The 23,976-nt window shown below is 40.6% G+C and overlaps 2 protein-coding genes across 2 annotated transcripts; both read right to left on the bottom strand.

Moving 5' to 3' along the window:
- zbtb22b (zinc finger and BTB domain containing 22b) lies at positions 1-10,528 on the bottom strand. The gene is made up of 5 exons (XM_084739048.1): positions 10,385-10,528; positions 7,270-7,506; positions 4,791-5,537; positions 3,508-3,786; positions 1-2,748 (listed from the first exon to the last, which is right to left on the bottom strand). The coding sequence occupies exons 2-5, from the start codon at positions 7,504-7,506 to the stop codon at positions 1,627-1,629; spliced, it is 2,385 nt and encodes a 794-aa protein (XP_084595174.1). The 5' UTR covers positions 10,385-10,528; the 3' UTR covers positions 1-1,626.
- A 1,110-nt stretch (positions 10,529-11,638) lies between these two features.
- kifc1 (kinesin family member C1) lies at positions 11,639-19,134 on the bottom strand. Its single transcript, XM_084739370.1, has 16 exons — positions 19,013-19,134; positions 18,441-18,540; positions 18,219-18,272; positions 17,824-17,904; positions 17,087-17,285; positions 16,799-16,964; positions 16,340-16,507; positions 16,055-16,168; positions 15,702-15,788; positions 15,408-15,605; positions 13,940-14,104; positions 13,654-13,792; positions 13,317-13,456; positions 13,054-13,127; positions 12,691-12,766; positions 11,639-12,368 (listed from the first exon to the last, which is right to left on the bottom strand). Exons 1-16 carry the CDS (start codon positions 19,100-19,102, stop codon positions 12,324-12,326), a joined length of 1,896 nt encoding a protein of 631 aa, XP_084595496.1. The 5' UTR covers positions 19,103-19,134; the 3' UTR covers positions 11,639-12,323.
- Between the last annotated feature and the right edge of the window lie 4,842 nt (positions 19,135-23,976).

Here is a 23,976-nt window from a genome sequence, read left to right as displayed (position 1 = left end):
TGTTTTATTGCTCTTGCAAAACTCACCAGACTCCCTTTGCAAAACTGTAATTTTAAAAAATAAAACTCACTAAAAACGTCTTGGTTCATCTTTCCACTGTTCCAACCACCAACTCTGGTTGTTTGGTTAAAATAAACCTTTAATTCACTGCAGCAGATTTGAAAATATTCTGGCTCTACGCGCCGTTTCTCCCTGCCGCTCTCCGATGTCCGACCTCCCTCTCGCTCCTCTTCTGACACTTTCACACCTGACGTGGTTTATTTTGACCAAACCAGAGCTGGTGATCGTTGGAATGGTGAAAAGACAATTTTAGTGAGTTTCATTTTGTTTCTGTCATATGATGAAGATGACAATGACTGCATTAAAATTACAATTTTACCAACAGACTCTGGCTAGTTTGATCAGAGCGATGAAAGAGCAGTTTCAGGTTAAAGAAAATGCATCTTACTCTTTTAAAAATCCTTTCCGTAATGTCGTACAATACTTAAAATAACAATCTGAGGCTTTCAGCGGCGAAAACAAGCACTTTCAGCTGGTGGCTGCAGCACTCTCCCTCGATACTGGACCAATTTAAATAAAATGTCATTCCCATTAGTCACTTAAACACAAAAACATAGAAAATAAGTAATAAAAAATAGAGTCCGGTAGGTTAAAAATACCAAAATGACCCTCTATGTTCTGAAAAAAACAATCAGAGTGAGGCTCCAGCTCACCCTCTACCTCCCTGTGCACACAGGATCGATCAGGGTTCCCTTGTGATGAGGATAAATGATTGTGCCTTTCACTATAATAATCCAGAGTGGACTTCAAGCAAAGCAGCACCGTAGTATCACCTAAAACAACATGGCAGTGCTGACAGTTGGTCTGTTACATGGGACACTGAGGAAAAAAGATGTACCACTGCTGTTGTAAGGAAAAAAAACACAAATCTGCAACTTCAGCTTGTTCTTTTCTTAGGTGAATTACGTGTTGAGTAAGTTTTTCTCCTGCAGATTTGTGTTTTTTTTTCTATTTAAATCATATGACAGTGATACATTACAATACGATACTGCAGAAAATCACAGCAATTTAGAACAGCCATTTTTCTACTCTACTGATACTATAATGTTGCCACAGAAGGTAACAGTTAGTGAAGCACTGTCTTTTCATTTTTGGTTTCCTCTCGACACGCACGGCATTCTTCCACAAAACCAAAAAAATAAACTTTAGTAACATCTCGGATATTTAAAACAATAGCTTACTCACTGAGACAAAAGGTCCATTTTTGATGAGGCCACTTTTTCGGAGGCGAGTTTCCTAAAAGTCTTTGCGGTACGAGAATTGAGGATAATTTGAGATGGCATCGGCACGACCACAAGTCTATTTCAGAAACTTCACGGCACAACAGTCGACTGGATTCTCAAAGTCCCATTTTTCTATGAACACTTACAGATTCTTCAGGCTGTGTGTCCAACGGGAGCCTCACCTCGATAAAGTACGGACGTCCTGCTGAGTTTTGGCAGTTTGAAGTGTTTTGAAAGAGCACTGCACTTCTTCTAAGTTTGCTGTAGAAACAGCAACAGGAAGGAGACGCACGACCGTTTGCTGGGAAAGAGGCACCCGCTGGACACGACACACAATTTTGGTTTAAGTCACGCTACTGTCATTGGCACTGACTTCACACACGTCTTCATCACACACGCTTCGACCCAACCCTAGACCGCCGAACATCCCCGACCCCTGACCCTGACTCTGAGAGACGACCCCTAGAAGTGCCCCCGCGGCGGCGGCCATGTTGTTGCTCAGAGCAGGACTGCTGCTGTTATTCAAACTGTTGTTACTGCTGCTACTTCCTGTGGCCGGGGCGGCGGCGTGCTGCGGTGACAGAACAGAGCCGGACAGATGCGGAGAGGAAACGGACACTCCTCCTCTCCCTCCTCCTCCCAGAATACCACCCTGTCCTCCTTCACCTGCAGACAAGAGGAGGTGAGGGGAGGAGATCAAATCTGGCCCATCCTCACCTCCGCCTCCTCCTCTTCTCCCTCCCTCGCTGTTACTCCCGCCCTCGCCGCTGTCTCCGATCCCGCTGCGCCTCTCGCAGTGCGAGCGGTGCCTCATGAAGCTGTCGCGCCACATGAACTTCTTGCCGCAGCCGAGGCAGTCGTACGGCTTGAGGCCCGTGTGCGTCTTCATGTGCTCCGTGAGGTGATGCTTCATCTTGAACTTCTTTGCACAGACGGGGCAGTGGAAGGGCCGCAGGTCCAGGTGCATGTTAATGTGGCGGTCCCTCATGCTCTTGTGGGTGAAGGTCTTACCACAGTGGCACATGAACACTTTCCCTGAACCCCCGGTGCTGCTGTTGCTGCCACCACTCCCGCCTCCACCTCCAATCCCGCCGCTGTCCATGCCATCCACCCCCAAACCGCCCTGCACCGACAGATGGACTGCACCGTGCTCCAGACCGGGGCCTTTGAAAGGGGCTCCGCCGATCATACCACCTGCCATCCCCAGGGGAGGGGCGGCGGCGGCGTCCAGAGAGAGTCCGGAGGCTTGGCTGTAGAGCAGGATCTGGTTCCCCTGCATGTCCAGGGGGAAGAGCTGGGCCCGGGCCGTGGCCGCAGACTGAACCTGGCCCAGCAGCGCTGAAACGGCACGGTTCGCACTCTGGCTCTGACCTGCCGCGCTGTCGTGAAGGTGCTGAGCTAAAGTCTGGTCCATTAAACTGCCTTCAAACTTGAGGTAGTCTTCTGAAGACTGGCAGTAGTCCACCTGGAGACACACAGGGAACAGTTTATTTAGTAGAAACAGGTCACTACTGAATCAGATGATTCTCAGGTTAAAGACACTTTTTAGACACTGATTACTTACTAATGACACAGACCTGACTCTGATGCAGACACAGTACTGTTGAAATGTCTGTTTGCACAATTATAGGCTGTAAATTAATCAGATAAATTAATCAGTGATCAGGCTGCTTCACAGTCGGCCTGAAATATCACTGAAACCGGATGCTATCCAGGTAGACTTCATGAACCAAACGATGATATTCTCACAGACGTTTCCTCCTTTGGTTTATTTTATGCGCCCTGCTTTGACGTCTATGTCTGGCTTGCAGTTTGTGCTGCACAGTGGTGAAGTTTCCTTTGGTTTGTGTCTGTTTGTTTTAGGGCGAGCTAGAGAGAGAATGAAGAGGAGGAGCTGTGAAAGCTGGTGAATCAGAGAAATAAAATGTTATTTTCTGACTGTTTCATAGCAGTGATGCTCAATAGCACAAATAAACATGACCACGCCCCTGCAGACTGCTGCTACAACGCCTGAACAGCCTTGGTCTGAGCCTCTTTGTCTGCAATTTGAAATTTGCAACTTTGACACCCCCTAGTTGTGGTATAAAAACCCCACGGCACAGTTTTCACCATGTCTGTTTAATTTGTCTTTGAACAAAAACTTCTGTAATCAGAAAATGTTGAACGAGGCCACAATCACATGAAAACTCTCCAGATCGTGTCTTTAAAGTCAGCTTCAGCTCACCTGTGAGTCCATGTCGTTCTCCGCTCTGCCCGCCAGCTCGGCCGAGAGGCTCCGAACGTTGGAGATGTTGAAGTCGCTTCTCTCCCTCTCTCTGGCCAGCTCCATCTCCCTCTCGTCCTCGTCCTCCTCGTCCTCTCCTCCTTCCTCCCCGGACACTACGATGAGATCGTCGTCCTCCATGCGTTCGGTTTTCACCACCACCCATTGTTTACGAGGCATGATGCTGGGCTGGCTGTATGTGGGACGCTTCTGCGGTGGCAATGCTGAGTCATCGCCATCCTTACAATTAAGATATTTCATGTTATAATACAGTTAATGAGAGATATCTGGTCTTTGTTGTCAGTCAAAACTTTGTCTTGTCAACAAGCTGAAGACAAAGATAAGCAGCTTGGCAACCATTCATTTTTAATTGTTTGAGAGGCGTTTCATAAAAACAACGCTTTTTTAATGGATGGAAAATCTGAAAAGGACCAAAGCTACCCACTCTGTCTACAAAACAAAGACAAAAACAAAGTGATGGACCTCAAAACTGCTGGCAGCTTGAACAATCTGAACATTTCTGGTCACTGGACCTACATTTTGGTGAAAGTTGCAAAGTGGTAGCCTCTGACAGTAGAATTAGCGAAGGGAGATTTGTGCACTACTGTTTTAAAGCCTTAAGTTTGGCATTTTAGGGGGCGCCATCTTGATTTTTTGCAACCAGAGCATGCACAATACTGTCGAGAGCATGGGGCTGATGGGTAACGTACTGCAGCTTGGGCGGTGCTTGGTTTTGGCTCGTCAGTTCAGCAGGAAACATGGTGGCCTGCTTGGTCAAGATCTTTCTCATATCACGACTAAACAGACATTAGACACAGTACACAGTATTGAGACGGTCTAGTTTGATGGTTTGATCTGAGTTTCTTGAGCCTTGAGCGTGTTGCACTGAATGGACCTATCAATCACAAGGTAGCCCCGCCCTGAAGCTTACCCTTATTTATAATCTATTTTACTCTTTAAACTAACAACTGAGACCATAAACTCATTAGTAAACTGTTTCCTGAGGTCATAAATCAACTAAGAAGTCGGGTCATTTTGCCATAAGACTCCATTAATCTGAGTTCTTTGTGCAACCAGTGGAGTCGCCCCCTGCTGGTCATTAGAGAGAATGCAGATTTAAGGAACTTTTCAAAATAACTGTGATGCTTCATGAAGATATATATTTTTCAAAATAAAAGGTTTTCAGATGAATTTAAAGATTCATTAGTGTCGGTTGCTCACACTGATGGATCCTTACACCTCACCTGATATGAAGACACACCAAAGCTGTCGCTGACTCCAACTTCCTGCTCTGACACTGAGCTCATTTTCTTCCTCCGCCCGCTGCCCCCTCCTCTTCCTCTCTTCCTCTGGTGGTACAACACTTCCTCCTCTTCCTCCTCCACTTCCTCCTCCTCCTCCTCAATCAGGAAGGCTTCCTCACCGCCCGATGGGGTGCAGTAGCTGGGGGTGTTGCTGGCTCCGCCTCCGTCCACCGAAGTCCCGGCTGCGGCCGCACCGCTTCCTCCAAAGCTGCTGCCGTCCCTGGGGCTGAAGTAGTTGGTGCTGCTGGGGGACTGGCTCTCACTCACTGACGGGCGGCTGGGGGGCTGTGAGGCACGCTGGGGTTCGTTGGACTCTACAACCTGGGCTTGACCACCACCAACGCCGCCTTCACTACCAGCCGCATTACCAGCACCTGTGCTGCCACCCTCACCGTTGCTGCTGCTGCACCCGAGGTTAGCTGACCCTCCACCTCCCCCGACACTGGCTCCGTCCTGCACCGCGCCTCCTCCACCGCTCCCTCCCCCTGCCCTGCCCTCCTTCAGCAGCTCAGTGCATTTGTCCACGATGTGCCACATCTGCAGGACGCTGCCCACCGTGAGGTAGTTGACGATGTCGTCGCGCAGCATACGGAGCTGACCGGTGTAGGCGCAGCTCAGCACGCTCTCAAACGCCAGCGGGTCCATTACCGCCGGGATGGAGACTGTGGACATGTTCTTCAGTAGTACCTGCAGGTGGGTGGAGAACTATTTATCACAACTGTTCCCAAACTTGACGAGGCCACAGCAAAATCTGACATCTGAAAATCTTCAGTGGCCCATTAAACCTTTAATCACACCTCTGATCAACACACAAGACTTATTGTACCATGTGAAAGGTCACCAATTACAGTGCAACACCTGGTGAATCAGGTCAGATAAGTTCAGAATAACATGTAATTTAAATCACATGGCTTTCTTTTATTAGTTCTGATATATATTTTTTCATAATTAATCATAAATACTTTTCAAACTTTGAAATTTAATTTTTTTTTAAATTATTTTTCACGGCCTCTGAAGACCCACCTGCACCTTATCATAATAAAAAAATCAATTTACCAATGATATGTCCTGCCTCTCCATCTTTTCCTTCTTATACACACTTATGGTGGAAAACTGACCCAAATCCTAATTAAAGTTTTAGCCTAATATGTAACATTTCTGCATTAAAATGTCTAAAAACACTGGACATGAGTTTTGTGCTTAGGTTATTTAAAATGTTTTTAACAACATTAAAACCCAGGGAAATCTGTAATTTACTCAAAGTAACGGTGTGTTTCCTGCTAGCTGCTAGTTGCTGTAATCTATCACGGGAAACACAGGATACGACAGAGAGTGAAGAAGGAAGCTGGTGAACGTGACTAAACATAACCTGAATAAAACTTTGATCCATTATCTTGTCAGTAAACATGATTTTTTGCCTGAGTCACAACAGATAGATGTTCATGGACAATGGTCCCACGCTACTTCACAATGTCATCAAATTATGTCCGTGCAAGAGAGACCCTGAACGGCAGAACTTAAAGGAGCAATATGTCACAATTATGCATGCAAAAATAAAGTCCAAATAGCGAGTTGGAGCCATAGATTATATATTAAAAAGGTTGAAATCGTATTTAATAAATGATCTATGGTTGAAGCGAGTTGCTTCCCCTCGCCCTCTCTTTCCCAGACTTGAAGAAGCTCAGGCAGGCTGCAGGAACACTGCAGGAGTGCAAGACGCTTGCAACATTGTACACTGTAAAAAAGCTATGACGAGTCCTCCACTATAAGTTGATCAGCTGTTTATAACTGTCAACTGTCTTTCATCATAAAGCTACAGTCTGTTTCACTACCTGCTAGACTTCATTAACGTATCGCTCAATTTAACCGTTATAAACATCTACTCCTTCTACAAGATTATTAATGATTTCTTATGACTCATAAACAGACACTAACTCATTTGGTGACCATTCAGAATTCATTTGAATGCTAATTAAAATGAAAAGGGCAAACAAAAACAGTCGCTCTGGCTCGAAATAGAAATAGAAATTTCAAATGGAGACACTGTTGCTGTCAGAGAAGCGAGTATTTCAACTCAACGTTTCCTTGATAACAATAAAAAGTGACAGTGTTGTCAGAAATGTGTCGACTCTGGTTTTGAAGGATCTCTCTCGCCCTCTTGGTGATATTATACACTGAGTGTTGGCTGAAGTGTGTTGTGTCCCCAAAGACTAATCAAATCAACAATCCATTATTGTAATATTGTCTCAGCTGAGTCCGGTTCAAGCTATCAGACGTCTAAAATTGCTACATGAGTCAGTGGAGCTGCTCCAGTACAAGCATGCATGTTTCTGAATCTGATTTTGAGGCACAGTTTCTTGATGGTCCAGATCAGAAGTGGATGGATATGACTCCATGTATGACAGAATTAAACTCCCACCTGGTCATGAAAGTAGGGTGAGGAGGCGGCCAGGACGCAGCGGTGGGCTTTGAACACATGTCCCTGGACGTGGATGGAGAGGTCACAGAGCCTGCCTTCTTCTCTCTGACGGTTCAGACTGTCCAGCACCGAGGCCTGAGCGCTGGGGAAGCACACCTGCACCACCGAGCCAGATGTGTCGCTGGGGGCTGAGCTGCTGCTGCTGCTGCTTCCCACTTCCATGGGCAGAGACTGCATCTGGACGGTAGAAAAACTTCACGGTTAAATTATGTTTCTGGAAATCATTTGGAAAGTAGAAGAGTGCAGATCTCCAGCAAGCAACAGGTGGTGAAGCACCTACTGCAATGTCACTACAACTGCCAGAAGTTTTGAATAAAGTTTTTTTTTCTATGGTATAGTGTTTTTCTAAAGATGCATAGATATGATTTTATTTTTTTCAAAATTGAAAATCCTTAGTTTATTACAGGACTATTTTATTACATTGCATTTATTTTAGCTGCCAGCTGATGGAGGATAAAATCCACATTCCAGTTAATTTGACTCTTCAAATGGTTTCAAATAGTTTATCACACACACAAAAAAAACCAAGCTGGCACTACCTGATAACTCAAAGTTATTTCTCAACCCGATCCCTTCCATGCAGAAGTAGCATTATGAACTCCAGAGTATGTCATCATGTGATCTATACTGTGAATTTACAGAGACTAAAATATCTTCTCTGTGAAAACAGGAAGTATTCACAGGCTATTTGTAACTTTTGAGTCTCTAAAAGCAGAATGACCAACATAACAGGAAGATATAAAGGACTGGAAAGGGATTAAAGTTGTTGTAGTTTATGTAATGATAAATTCTTAGAGGATGAATATCAGGTTTTGTTTGAATGTGAAAATTAATCCATTGTTGAGTATAGAGGGAAGTACCCGCCAAAATACGTCATCTGTCTATGTTAAAACTTATATTATTACTGCAGACAGATAAATCAGGGGTTGTAGGTAAATTAGGTGCTTTTTGAGCAACTTTATTTAAATGACCTAGTTTGTGATATTGATCTATTTTGGTCATTTACCTTTGTATTGTTGCTTTATTTTAGGTTTGTACTCAATACCACATTGTGTGGTCTAGAGCAGTGTTCCCCAACCCTGGTCCTCAGGGCCCACTGTCCTGCATGTTTTAGATGTTTCCCTGCTCCAACACACCTGATTCACATGATCAGCTCGTCATCAAGCCTCTGCAGAAGCCTGATAACAACCTGATCATTTGAATCAGGTGTGTTGCAGCAGAAACATCTAAAACATGCAGGACAGTGGGCACTGAGGACCAGGGTTGGGGAACACTGGGAGTAATAAAATAAAAATAAAACTGAAACTAATTTTCAAGCCATTAAAGCTCTCCAAGGTGAATATTTTGATTAAGTAGGATGCTTTAATCATATTTTATCCTTTATTATCACATGCTGGAATGTGCAGGAGAGCAGGAGTTGGTAAATGCAGGGAGAACAGTGGACCAATCAATGAAGCAGCTGCCTTGATTGGCCATGTTGTCACTTAGAAAAGACTCTTAATTTACCCAGAATACACTTCAAATTAGTTCAACTTGAGACAGTCAAGAACTAGACAGCTTTGTGCAACCGAAAACCTTCAAGTATCTATTTGAAGTCTCTTTTGTTAGCTCTCAGCCACAGTCACAGTGTGTCTTTGTGCAGCCGCGTCCCGGCTGCTGCATATCTGAATGAATACAACAATGAAAACAAGCTGCTCCTTCTGTAAATCTGAAGCTTAGTTACATGCTTTTAATATCTTTTGTAGATCATGCGTTGTATTAGAGCTGCAATGAGTAATCGATTGGCTGATTAGTTGTCAACTATTGAATTAATCGCCATATACTTTGATAATCGATCAATTCCTCTAAATTATTTTTTTTTAGGAAAGAAACACAAAATTCTGTGATTTGCGTGTCTCAAATATGAATATTTTCTGGTTATTTTACTTATAAGTATCTTTGGACATCTGAGGACAACAACTTGGACTCTGGGAGGGAATTATCAATATTTTTTTAAAGTTCTGACATTGATTTTAAAATTCTAAGGGTTTGTTTTTAAAGCACGTCATGGTCTCACTCTGGCACATTTGTCTCTATTGCCAACAGCGTAAGAACGACCCCTCAGATCCTCAGGCTCGAGTCTTGAGGCAGCGTTTCGCACTTACGCTCTGAAGTTTAATAAATGCAAACTTAAAATGTACAACCCCAATTCCCAAAAAAGTCGGGACGTTGTGTAAAACGTAAATAAAAACAGAATGGCAATGATTTGCAAATATTTTTCAACCTCTATTCAATTGAATACAGAATTAAAACAATTATTATTATCAGTTTTATTTGTTCTTTTGTTTTGTGTTTTAAAATCTAGTTCCTAGTCTAGGTTTTACTTAACTCTATTATATCTGTCAGTCACCTGTTAAGCACTTTGAACTACACTAACTTGTATGAGAGGTTTTATACAAGTAAAGTTTAATAATTAATGGATTTTTCACCATTTGTGGCCATGTTATAGACCAAACAGCTAATCAATTAATTGAGAAAATGATTGACAGATTAATTGACAGTGAAAATAATCATTAGTTGCAGTCCTGCATCACATGGGTTCTATCAGTGTTCCTGCACAGCTGACAGACATGACAGATGTGACTGATTCCACTTTGACAATATGATGACAGTTATAAAAAGCTCAGATCAGTATAATTTTGCACTTTGCAGAAAACAAAACCCGCACATCATGTAATTAATCAATAAACGGAAAATGTGCACATCGCATACATGACCACACCACTTTGTTGCTGTGTTATGAGTGCATGAGAAAATCAACAGCTGGATTACAAACACACTTTTAGTTGACAAGCTACAAAAGCACATCTGTGCGTTTAAAAACCAAGCTGACATTGTCGTGGACACGTTTTTCCGATGGAAGTCTTCTCCTTTCAGACACCAGACACAGAAACAGTTGCAAACCGCCTCAGCTTCAGACTCTGATCACACACCATTACAGATGTGACGTTAGCCTGCTAGCTAGCTCACACGGCTGCCTCCAGAAACCAGGAGCCGCTGCGGGCGTTAAACTCACCGTTTTCAGTTGACACCGCAGCCTTCAGACGTACAGCCTCTGACCGAGCTGACGGCAGCGAGTCCTGCCGGTGTCTGCAGGCCCTGAAGTTTCAGGACCATTTTTTAAACATGTTCTTCTTCCCATCTGGTCTCTCCTGCAGCAGCAGACAGCGACGCGTCGCCTTTAAGAGGATTCCAGACAGACGAGCCAGACTTTGGCCGACAAAAAATAAATTAAATAAATAATAAAATAAGCATATTTACATACTGCGTTGGTATTTCTATGACTGATGACAATAAAAATAACTTTAGATACTGAGTTGTTTTTTTCTATCATTAATAATAATAATAATAATAATATATTGATTTAAAATAGTATGAAATGATAACAATTTAAATGCTGCGTTGGCATTTCTGTGACTAATAATAATAAATACAAGTCTGATTAAAAATAGTACCAAATGGTAATACTGTACATTAAGATTAAAACACACATAAAGATAAAAAAAAAAAGATTGATTTAAAATCATATGAAATGATAATAAAATAAATTAAACGTTTTCTATGATTAATAATAAACAAAATACTAATTAAATAAATTATTTAAATACTGAATTGATATAATAAAACTATTAATTTCAATTTGTACAAAACATTAAGAAAATAATTTAAATACTGTGTTATTTCAATGCTTAATAATAATTTTAATAATAAAATAAGACTGAAATGATCAAATTAATTACACATGGTGTGCATATATGTTGGTAATGTGCATAATTTCCATCATTTTTAAAATTTCCTTTCATGTGTATCTTTCAAATATTACAAATAAATTAAATAAAGACAGAAAAATTAAACTAGAAAGAAGGGGTGATTATAATGCATCATATCTAATGTGTACAACCTGACATTGAAGCAGACATTGACTAAATGTGACTGTCATACTGGTTAGTATAGAAGAATATGTTCAGTCAAAAACTTCTCAAACAGAACTCTCAAAGTTGATTTCCATATCAGTTGAAGAAATGATAATGAACTCATCTGCCTGGAAAGTAAAATAAGGGAATCCAGAAAGGAAAAACTCGTTGTTTCAGGAATGTTACTGAATAGATCTGCCTAATGCTTGCGAAGTATTATCAATCATTTGTTTGAAATAACATAAGGCAGCATAGGAAATGCACAGAAAGCAGCCCATGTTACAGATAGAAACACAGATAGAAAAGTAACAAAACAATGACAACTTATCAACAAATAACAAGAAAAAAAGATGGTATCAATTTAATGGTACAACATTTATTTGGATTTACTGTGCAAGTTATACATACCACACAGAAACGCACTTAAACTGAAAAAAAAGAAAAAAAAAAACTAATATAATATGGATAATTTTATTAAAGGGATAGTTTGGTCTTTGTCAGGTTTATGAAGTACTTATCCTTAGTCAGTGTGTTAGCTGCAGTAGATGTTGATCAGCAGGCCAGTTTGCAAAATAAACTGCCTGTCTGTTTCTGTAAAGTGGGCGTGTGCTGACTGCCACCTACTGTAGGTAAGACACCAACTACAGATAAAAACCTCAAACAAGCCCACTTCAAGACCCTGAACTATCCCTTTAATGAAATGGTATGTTCAATGGAAATTAAATGTTTCAACTAGATTATTAGTGAAGAGTGCTGTATATACACTTAAAAAACAACCTGAAAATCTGACTAGAAATATGCATTTATATATACATCAACTTGATTCACGCAGAAGCATAAAAATGTTTAAAAGCCTGTATTAGTGATCACTAATCAAGGCCCTGAGAATATAAAAAAGGATTTTAGTTTTTGGTTCTTGCTGATTGGCTACAAGGTTTGTCCCAAACAGCACAATGTGTAAGTAAAAGGAATGGGAAAGAATTACACTGAACATTTCATGTTGGTAAAAATGATGAGTTTAGTTTTTTTAAGCTCTTTGCTCTATTTCCTGTTGGCACTTGCAGTCCCAATTACACAATCGTTCACCTGTAAAGAGAGCAAACACAAAACATTACATGTCAAAAAATCCCAATGAAACGACTAAAAGATTCTGTAAAAACTATAGCCACGGGTCAAGATTAATTTTTTTTTACTCAGAAAATACTGTACTTTATCTTAAAATGAGCTCCTAGCTAATATGTTAAACACTGGAGAAATGCTAATCACAGCTGAGGCAAAGCATTATACAAGTTAATTTAACTTTATGATGAAGTTCACTTTATCTCCAGGTTGACATCGTGTGATTAATGTACTCATGTCACTTCATACCAACGGGGTCGTCAAGAAAGGATGTTAAACAACCACTGACCTTGCTGGCAAACCTCAAGGAGTTGAGGGTTTCCCCAAAGCTGTCTGGCTCTGGAGAGATGTTCACAAACATCAGGCTGAGACGAGAAAAAAGGAAACACAATCAACATGAATAAACTCATGAGGAAACAAAAAACGCAGAATGCCTCCTTTCCTAAATATGTTTAGCTGGGTGAGAATTAAAAGTCAGCAAAAAGATGGTAAAATCATAAGTTGTCTATCCTGATTTGGGAGGCAACGAGCTACAATATGGAGGCTAAGCTTAAATGATTGAACAGGGTGGTTTGCTGCCTTCAGCAACAACAGAACAGCATCTGCTGGAGAACATCTTGACGTCTTAAAGCTGTGTTGATGAAGAACTCACGTTTTGCTGTTTCCTCCCAAGCGGTCCTGCAGAAGGTAAGTAAGCTTGGAGTTCCTGTATGGAACGTAGCTCTCCTGGAACACAAACAAAATCAATTTATGGCAGACAAAATGAATACTCAGCGTGCTGAACCTCTAGATTCTGTTCATTTCTGTCATCCCCAGTGCAGGGTGTAAATAAACCATACATGTAAGGGTTCACAGACTCGGAAGCAGCAGCCTCTCTGATCTCAGCACTGCTGTTTTCTGCTTCTGTTTACAGACCTTGTTGGCGAGTGCAGTGATGACGATGCCCAGGTTGGACAGGGAGCCGTTGATGGCCGTCATCTCTTTGAAGCGCTCACCCTGAGACTGACTCTTCAGCATTCGCTCACTGCCAGCCAAGTCCACCAGGCACAGAGTGGCTTCATGCACAAAAACAGACAAAAACATCTTTATTAAAAAAAAATGGGATAAACGTATACAGTAAATCAGATTATATGAAGACACATATGCAGAAACGGCAGCCTTTTGAATAACCAAAGAAGATACCTTTGAAATTCTAAATAAATAAATGACTCCACATTTCTGAAGCTGGAATAATCAGTGGGATTATACTCACACTTGCATTTGATTTCTCTGCCAGCATTCACTCCCTCGATATCCAGCTGGAAGACTGAATGGGAGCGAGAGGAGCGGTCATTCTGGGCCGTCTGGGCTGTGGAGCGATTCTGATTGGCCAAAGCAATCAGGCCGAGAACCTGGCAGGGGAAGGGGATCAGAGACATTATTCACTGTTAAGCAAAAAATGTATAAATAAATGGATAAATGAATGACTGTAATCTTTAATTGTGGGTAATATTTTTTTAAACAATAGTGACATACTTTAAGCGATCTGGCTGCCGTACCTGATCCTCGTTGACGACCTTTTCATAGGTGAGGTTGGTGACTGTCATCTCATTGTTGGCTGACTTTCGGATCTCATGCTCGGGCCTCTTGCTGGCCTTGCCGGTGTAGAGGAGGTCTCGCAGGGTCTCATTGTAAATTTCAACAAAGCTCGCTGTGAAGGTGAACTGAAATAAAACAGACATGGTTTCAACATTTAATAATAATAATAGTGATAAGAAAAAAAAAATCACTTTCCCATCATGCTGCATCTCCTCCAGATACAAACAGCATGATCCGTTTTTGTTCCTTTGTTCACCTCTATCGCCAAAAGAACAAAAAGCAACTCTGCCTGTGTGGCAACAGCTGGTTGAGCATTAAGGCAGCTTCTCTGTATGGCAAAGTATATCTCTTGAGAGTCCAGTAATTTATCTTTATTAGACCAACACAGTCAGGCCTTAGAAGTTAAACTACGGCAGTCTAAACCTGCAGTCTGTTTTGTGCTCACTAATTTGATTAATCTAAAAGCTAATGAAATATGGCCGCCATTGTTTTATCTTTTTTAATTAGTTTGTCTGTCTCTGTGTGAGCTTCTGTTTCTCATCGCGGTTCTTCAAAGTGGCCTAAGGAAGCCATCTATAAGTTGTAACAGCTTTTTTGCATTGCTCTGGGAGAAAGTTCACAAATGTGAAAATTCTCCCAATGCTACAGCCTGTGCTGCTCTCTATGAGCCTGTTTCGTGTCTGAATCACAGGAAAATCAGTCCTGAACATTCGGTTCAGATGAATATGTAGTAATAGTGCAGCAGTGTTTTGTGGACTAAAAACTAAAGCTGACCTTCAATCAGAATGAGGGTAAATAGATAATGACAACATTTTTGTGATTTTTGGATGAACTATCCCTTTAATAGCTATAACTGATATTTTTATATCAATGTATGAAATGATGATGTGAAAGGGACAGCTCGTAGTGATGAACCTTCAGGGAATTAAATTTACAATCTGCAGTTCCCCTCATATTCTCAGCTCATTTTTTTTTAGCTGTTTTCAGTGAAAAAGCTCTAAAAATCCAGTTTATACTAACTGCTCAGCAGTAAACAGATGAACTCAGTTTAGAGACCAGCTGGTGAACACTGTGTTGAATTTAGCAGATAAAGAGCCAAACATTTCCTGCAGGAGTTGGTAGAGACCAAAAGCAGGGCTAAAAGAAGAATGAATATTGGACTCACACTCTGTCAGGTGGCCAGAAACAACGTTGCTGGATGTGTAATTAAGCAGCTGAACTGTTGGCTAACGAGTTTAACTTAAAGGTGATGATATGTCAATGTTGTGTGGCTCATAAATCATTTACTGCATGTTTGAAATGCTTTACAAGAGTAAAAAGGATTTACCCAATTCATGACTTTTCTCAGGAGTTGGTAGACAGAATTAATTTTAAATACTACTCCCTCTTTCCCTGTATGTATTCACATGCAAGACATTACACACTAACCTCCCAGCCTTGTGCACCCAGTTTCTCTGCTGCTCTGAAGATCTGTTTCACAGCTCTGGGAATGACACCTCTGGTCTCATCAAACTCGTCTCCCTCCATGGTGTACGTCTTTCCACTTCCTGTCTGGCCATAGGCAAAGCAGCAGACGTTGTAGCCATCCAGTGCTGACTGCACCAGCAGTGAGATCTCTTCAAAGACCTGAAAACAAATGACAAAAATCACCATGAAGTTCCTGCACCATCGAGAAGAAGAGATTCTTTACATTGTAAATTGTGATACATGTTTAATGTTTACCTCCTGTTGTGAAGCCTTGGGGCCAAACACTCGGTCAAAACTGAAGTTGTAATTCTTATGAGTGTCCGTAGTTTTGCCTGTGTGAGACTGAACAGCAGGAAAAAAAATTTAGTTTTGTGCTTATGATGATGGGGCACTGCCCTTCACTGTAACACCGAGATATGTTTGTTATGGTAACTTTGACATCCAGCCAATTTATCTATTTCTGTTTTTCTTTTCTGAAACATCATTGGCTGGTTAGACGGTAAATACATCATGCAGAAACTCTGCATGATCCTTTCTACCACAGCTATAAAAACAGTTCACCTACAAACATGCCTTTGAGAGATCTGGTATACTGACAGGATTCTCACCTCCTCTGTTTTGGCCAGTGTTATCATCTTGTTGTCACTGGCTGGGAGCTGGATGTAGTTGCTGAGGCCTCCACCCACCTGTGGGCGCACTCTGCAAAACACCCTGATATTCCCCTGCATGAAAAGAGTGATAGATAAATAAGTTTCATCATTCAGCGATTTTCACCACTGTTTTTCTCAGAAGAGTTAAGACTTGAACTAAAAATGAGATAACCCAGCCCACGGATCAGCTGAAAGGCCTCTGATGGTGACTGTGTTGAGCTGTTACCCCACACTGTAACTTGCCTTGAGCTCCTGGATGGTATTGTGCAGCCGCCTGCGCTCCATCTCCCCAGCATGAAGCTCGTCATTCTGTTGGGCCACGGTCTCTTTGAGAGAGCGGACCTCTTCCTCTGTTTCTCTGAGGGTCCCCTGCAGGCGAGCCAGAGTTGACTCCTGCACTGAGAGCTTCATCTGGAGTGGAAGCACAGAGAGACAACTGAAAATCTTGTCTTTTTCAACATATGACCATAATATTTTATGTTTTAAAATTATCTTTACTATTTGTTTTGGGAAAACAGATTCTTTCATGGGTGTAAAGTGCCCAATTGTTTGTTAAAATAAATAATCATCCTGTATGGATCAAGTTCCAGTAGGGTTAAGCACTTTAGGGCACATCAGATCTGCCAAATAGCATATTTATATATTGATACCACACAGCCAAAATGACCAGAATTAGCTGCTATCCAACAGCAGACTTTATACCTTGAGAGTCTGCAGCTCTGTCTCTTGGCTGTCTCGGAGAGTCTCCATCACCTTGTATTTGCCCTCTAAGTTGGAGAGCTCCTTTTGAAGAGTGCTCTTATCACTAGAGACTTTCTCCAATTCATCCCGGACTCCTGACAATGCCTGCAGCTCCACCTCATACTCACTAAATCACAGAGAAGAAAGGACATGTAATGGTGTCTAAACTGACAAATTAGTAACACTACAGTATGATCACAGTAAAACATTTAATCTATTTTTTTCCCCCGAATGAAGCGGTTGTCGCACCTGATCTGGCCCCTTTGTCTCTCAAGCTCTCTCTCCATTTCAGTCACTCTTGTCTGGCTCTTGACCATCGTGCCTTTAAGAACCTCGTTCTCCTGGTTGACAGATTTGACCTTGGTCTGGTAGTTACGGATCTTATCCTCCATGTCGCTGACCTTGCCCTTCAGGTCCCATGCATGCCGCCTGGTGGTCCCGCCTCCACCTGTACACATCAGTGATCCACAGAAGACATCTTGACACATCACAGTAAAACACAGGTGTAACTAAAAATTAATGGTCGCTGAATTCTATTTAGTTGCTTCAGTTTCAGGGTCATGGTATTGTGCATGCCTGTCAGTGTCACTGTCATGGCTTACAGGGACACTGGAATACAATTACAGCTTGTAACTGTATTCAAGTTTCCCTTGTAATTAGAAGTGAAAACAATATGGAGCTATCAAATAATGTTATTACTAGTAACACCCGTTCTTTTTCTACAAGTTAAAGTGTCTGCTGGGATATTACTGCAATAATTACACGTTTTACCCCCTCGCACCTTATACAGGTTGGTTAAAAATTATAATCACTGACCAGTTCTGCAGGTTGTAACATGTCATAGAGGTGATTAACACTACAATTAATCTCCAAGCCACAGTTGTCAGAAAATCTGGTAGTCATTAAGCAAGCACCAAACAACCTAAGTCAATTAGCTTGATTTGATATATTTTATTGTGGAATAAGAAGTTGAAAGGATTTCTCACCTGGTTTCGTGCCAGTGGATGCAGCAGGTTGTTTGACGTTGCCTCCCTTTACAGTTGAAACTGTAGATTGTTTCAGGACACCTGATGAAACAAGAAAGAGCAATGCGTCACAAAATCATGTCAAATCATGTACTGCCAGAGTCCATTTTCTTGATGATAAAAAAACCATGTGTTCACGATGGACCAAAGCTCTTCTGCTTCTTCTTGCTCCCAGTTGTTAAACTATACAACTTGTGAGATCTTGACTAACATATCATATCCAAACTGAAATTAAAATGTTGTCTATCACTGCTCCAGGTGGGGGTTTGTGAACATGATGCCTGCAATCCTGACATTCAAAACACAATCCCAATTTATGCACTTTGCTCCATCACCTAACAGAGAGTTCATCTTACCTCTGGAAGGAGCAACAGCCACGGTGGCAGCTCCCACACTTCTGACTGGCTTAGCTGTTTGAGGGAACAAAAAAGAGGCACAGGTTTGGTCTAAACAAGACAGAGGGATGTCATTTTTTAAAGAATACACAGACAAGAGATGAAATTTAGTTTCAATTGCAGTCTCCAACCTTGATGAAAAACAGCAAGATTCTAAAATTCAGGTTTGAGCTAGTAACTTACAAATAGGTGCCCTTGATGCTGCAACAGGAGGCCGCTTGCCACCAATGATTGTAGCTGCTGCTTGTGGTTTGACAGGATCCGACTCCTTCCGAATCCTCTTCTGTAAACACAAAGACAACAACCAGCATAAAGCAAGAGTTATAACAATAATCTACTTTTTCTTGCACACCTATCACAGAAATCTTTATCAAGTCTATATGGGTTCTCCATTCATTTAGTCTAGTCTCATATCATATCTTTATATTGCCCAGCCTGCAACAACAATGCATGCAGCATGCAACAATATTGAATGCCTGACAACAGAAGCCAATCTGATAGAGCACCAGTAAAAATATACTCTACAGTTTTAATCAACACCTCACTGATACAGCCATAACACAAACTTAACCTTTTACATGTTTATGTGATTGTGTCACAGTGTACTTGCACAACAGAGCTTATGTTATAGGCCAACCTCTGGGTTCTGGAGCTTATAAGCTGGATAACTGGCTAATTCACAGAAGAATAAAACACACCAAGAATAGTTGGCAAAGGCAGTGAAATGAAAGGCGTAGATGATTTTAAGTACAAACCTGAGCAGGTGCGTAGTCTTGACCATTCTCTGAGCTGCTGGTGCTGCTTGTGAGGACCCTTTTGCTTGTCATAACTGGCAAGCGAGACATATTCTGTTGGGGGTTAAGAGGTAGGTTATGGTCAAAACAGACCATCAGTTTGTTATATAAATATATAAGTTATATAAAACAAATATAGAGTAAACTCACAACACTTAATGCTGCTCTGAATACATTTGCAAAATACTCTTCTAACCATCAGGATTGTCTGTGGTGTGAGACAATACAATTTTTGCCCTTTTCTCAAGTTGGGGCTGTTTTTCCCCATTGTGACACAACATACAACAATGACACGTCCCTGCTATTTATATACAACAACAGAACACTGAGATTTTACACGAAAATAATGTTAAGTAACATCAATATAGCCAAATATAGCTGATCATATGTTTTTAAACTTAGACTCATGATATATCATAAACATTAAGCAAAGACATAAGTGATTCTTAGGTACCATCTGTTTGGATTAAGACAGTGCTCATTTGAAAAACACATTGATGGATCAACAAGTTTTGTTATTGATTTTCTGTTGTCTGTTTTTTTAGGAAAACAAATGTTTAGCTCGGTGACTCCAAAGTAATGGTAGCTAATGTAGATGAGAGGCTGGTGGATTTTCAGATACACAATCTTAGCCTAGCATTCTTTCTAACGTTAACACAACAGGTCAGGACATACTACTGAAACACACTGGAACCTTATCATAAGATACCATATAGGACTTAAATGTTTAGCTAACGTAATTAGCTTCGACTGTGGTACCGTAAACTACGCAAAACCAAAAAAAATCGACGTTGATGTATTATTAACGTTAACTAGCTAGCTAACTAGTTGTAAGTTGCTGTAAACGTTAACTTGAGCATAAAAAGTTAACAGCTACGTTAAACTACAGGAACTATAATTTTTGTGTCGTGTGTAAGTGTACTTTAGACCCCTTTAAAATTTGAGATGGACGAAATTAATATATAGCTTTAATTTCTGAAAATAAAGTTACCGTAAATGGGAAAAATTCTCCTCGGGTCTGTCCGATCCACCGTCTCCAGCCGTTTGAATTTGAAATTTAACTGTTTTGGTGGGCGCTTCGGACAAGCTGCCGTGATTGGTTGAGCCACCGTGAAACCCCGCCCCCTGCCTGAAGAGACGCTTGATAAATCGTACGGAGTGTCTTGATCAGGCGGGATAACGCTGCGCTCACTCAGTATAAAAGAGGTCGTTCTCACTGGTGCAAAAGACAAAATCTAGTCTGACTCTAGATGACTTGTTATCAAATGAATCACATTTCATACGTCATTACAGTACGTCACGAATGAGTTATAAATCAGTTTTTAATCATTTTGTAATTTTATTCTTTGTTGTAAAACAGCACTTTGGGCTGCATTTCTTGCATGGAAGGTGCTATTCAAATATTGTTTATTATTATTATTCTTACTATTATTACAATGTATTCACTTATTGCTGCTAATAAAAATATTGATTTCTTTGTATTTTGCAGCAAAATGTCATGTCTTAACAGTGACTTTAATTGTGGGCAGCTATTGTCTTGAACATGCTTCCCCTCATTTTTACTGTGAAGAAAAAGTGATCAGTGCACTTTTGTAATTTTAAGACAACACAAATCAGACACAACATAGGCCACAGATTTCATCAAACCAGTCCAAATAAATAAATATAAAAATCAGACAATTATTTTTTTCATCATAAACTGTTTTCGAACTTTATTCTCCTTAAGGGAAGAAACAGTCTGTTCAGATGAGCAAGAGGTGTAACTGTGCATACAGTATGCAAGAGTGTAGCATAAGAGGGCAGTTAATAACTGTATTATTATCAGGAGCATCAGTAATAACATTAACAAGAATATTGAGAATGTGTTATTTTTCATAAAAAGACACAATGAAGTACAAGGAGGAGTATACATGAAGACAATCAGCCAGTTGTACAGGCTGCTTGAACATTTTGATTGGGTAGAGACAGCTTGTGCACAAAAACATGGCAGCAGTGTCCCAGGTCACCTGCGTCAAAGCCTTATTATTTGTAAAAGTGTTCATGAAGGAATTCTCACTGGAGATCAATGTTAAAAATTGGTTTCCAGGTTGCAACAGGTTTTGCACAGTGCCAAAATAATCTTGTCTAATATACCTAATAATAGTCCTTGTTAATGATTCCTATAAATTAACCAGACAGTTCACTTGGCCAAACCACTTCAGGTTACATCATAATGAATGATTATCATCTGGTTATATTTTCCATATGTGCAGGGAATGATCCCCCTTTGGTCAGGGCACATAGATACTTCTTTAAGACACAGTGGCTTGCCCGGCCATGCCCTATGGATTACCCACACAACACCTGTGCTCCACAGAATGACTGGTAGTTACACGTCTCTGAGCAGCCATAACAATCTTTTAATAATGGGCCTAATAAAAATCTATGGACGAGGCAAGTAAAAAAAAAAAAAAAAAAAGTTTTCTCTCCTGTTTTTATGATTTAAGAGCAGGTAAAATAAAAGACCAGTAAGAAAAAAAGTTTTGTTTTTGTGATTTGTTTTTTGGTTTGTTGCCAGTGTTTGTTGTTGTAATACTCATCTCGGCCACAAGGGGCTGAAGTGCACCACTACCTCATGATCTAAAAAGGATTACAAACATTTATGTTCCATGTTCTTGTTCCCGGTGAGTTTTGATTCCTCCATGCACTATATTTATGTACACAAGGTACATGTATTGTGTGTTATTAACAACAGAGTTTGAGTTCAGTGACTGCCTGCCAGACACCATTAGCATATTGCTCAACTTAGCCGTTATAAACATCTACTCTTTGTAAAATATTATTTGTAACTTCAGCGAACATTCTGCATTAATTTGAACTCTAATTAATGTGAAACAGGCATACAAAAAAAGTCATTCCAGCCCAGAATAGAAATTTCAAGAGGACACCTCGGTTGTAGCGTTAGCGTAGCTAAGATTTCAATTTCAATCTCTGAGACATGTTCATTTCATGATTTCTTGCAGCACATATGTTACAGATTTCTACTTTAAGCCATAAACACACCGGAGAGAAAACAATTTAAATCAGACTTAGAAAATGGATCACTAGAATATTTTTCTCACTCCTCTCTGGGCTTCAGTAAAACTCTGTTAATGTTTCCAACAAATGAAACACACAGTTAACTTGGCCAGATTGTTCCAGGCTGCAACAGAATTAAAAATGAATACTACCAAGTGCAGTGGGCAAATGTTGACATACATTACAGTAAGAGGAAAAATATTTCCCACAATTTAACCAACTTCTTGGGCAATTCCTAAATTTTCTTAGGACTTCATGGTGCATCAGCACTAAAGGTGACCTGGGATACGGCTGATGATTTGGTACTTGTTAATTTGAGTTCCTTTAGTTTCCATATATGCTTTATACAGGACATACTTCCCTTTTACAGATGAAAAAGTATTTTCTATCTATTTTATGTACAGCATACTGCAATACAATAATGCCTCAGATTGATAATAATGTGGATAACATTTGCAATACAGTTATAATGAAAGTAGTAATAATATGTATGAAAAGTTCTTTAAAAAAAGATTGATAACAGTACCTGTCAGCCATTTTTATCACACAATCATTATTTCCCCAACAACTGCCCTGACAATGACGAGTTGGGCTGTCTTTACTCACTGGAGGATAGTAAACGGTCATTCTTTGAATACTAAAAAATGAAAATGGGAAAAAAAACACTCTGTTAGGACTTTTCTCTCTGTTCCCTTCACATTCATGCACTCACTTTGCGTTCTCTCTGAGTTCGTTCACGCGTTCCTCTGTTGGTAGAAAAATACATACATATGATATATTAAAAAAAAGTACAATGATGACAAACATAGGCATGAAGTACAAGCTTCATCAAGTGCTTTCTTTATGACCCCTCCCACCCCACCAACCCCTTTCCATCTCGCTCTGCTGCAGATTCCTCACATTTAGTGCATTCTTGAACCGCTCCGTCTCTTTTGTTCAATGCTTTGGGTTCCGACAAAGAAATGGTTCCTCAGCTCCTCGTTGTCTGAGGGGAGGTGGGTGTAAATAAGGACATCATGATTTGAGAAATGCACACTTTGAGATTCAGCCCCAGGCGTTAGCCTAATCCCATAATGCACCACATCCTTCTCTCCCTGCTGCCCCTCTTCTTTTGTGGTCTTTTCTCAGGCTCCAGTTCAGTCTTCCTGATCCAATCGCCGTTGTCCACGACTCTTCGGCAGTGTCAACCGAAAGCCATTCAAACTTATCCACCTAGTCCTTCCTCATTTTTCAGATCAGTGCCACTGCCCTGCTGTCTCAGCTGCTGTTATGAATCTCCACAGTCGTTCGTCATTAATTCCTTGCATTGTTTCTCTCCCTTGTTTTGGCTTGAACTAAATCATGGAGAATGTTCAGATTAATGTGATCTGAAAAAGTTACATCATTCTCTGGACCATAAATGTGCAGAGGATAGTGTAATCTACAGATATTTTACACCTTCCCCCTCCTGTGATGCATACTGCAAACAATGCAATACACAAAGACAGAAGGGACATCAGTGAGCCTCTTTGATCAAGATTCTCAGAGGAGGACTGCTGGTTTAGGATCAATGACTGGTACGTCCAGTCACAACTGATTAAAGCTACTACAAGGAGTTTTAACTGGTTATGAAACATCTCCCTTTATTAATGATGCCTCTTTATGACTGACATCAGTAAAAAACACTGTACTCCAGTACAAGTATTGTTACAAAAAAGTATTATTCTCAAAAACTACTCAGTATTAGCACTTTTTAACTGTTGATGTTTAATGCATCATCAATATCAGACAGTCAATCAAAGTGCTTGTTTTTTTTGTCTGAATGTCATGGTTTTCATTGGCCTGTTTGCAATTGGATATCCTTATTAGCTAAAAGAATGCAGATGAAA

Source organism: Lutjanus erythropterus, chromosome 16 (assembly GCF_056507025.1).
Source record: "Lutjanus erythropterus isolate fLutEry1 chromosome 16, fLutEry1.hap2, whole genome shotgun sequence".
Classification (NCBI taxonomy): domain Eukaryota; kingdom Metazoa; phylum Chordata; class Actinopteri; order Lutjaniformes; family Lutjanidae; genus Lutjanus; species Lutjanus erythropterus.
The sequence above is the reverse complement of the archived record's forward strand: the minus strand, read 5'-3'. Positions and strand labels throughout refer to the sequence as shown.

Coding starts and splice junctions, on each gene's coding strand:
- zbtb22b (XM_084739048.1), bottom strand. CDS start 7,506: ATGCAGTCTCTGCCCATGGAAGTGGGAAGCAGCAGCAGCAGCAGCTCA. Junction 3,787..4,790: donor TTGGTGTGTCTTCATATCAG/GTGAGGTGTAAG, acceptor CTTAATTGTAAG/GATGGCGATGACTCAGCATT. Junction 2,749..3,507: donor AGAACGACATGGACTCACAG/GTGAGCTGAAGC, acceptor GTGTGTCTCCAG/GTGGACTACTGCCAGTCTTC.
- kifc1 (XM_084739370.1), bottom strand. CDS start 19,102: ATGTCTCGCTTGCCAGTTATGACAAGCAAAAGGGTCCTCACAAGCAGC. Junction 16,508..16,798: donor CAGAGCTGCAGACTCTCAAG/GTATAAAGTCTG, acceptor CTTCCACTCCAG/ATGAAGCTCTCAGTGCAGGA. Junction 16,169..16,339: donor ATACCATCCAGGAGCTCAAG/GCAAGTTACAGT, acceptor CTTTTCATGCAG/GGGAATATCAGGGTGTTTTG.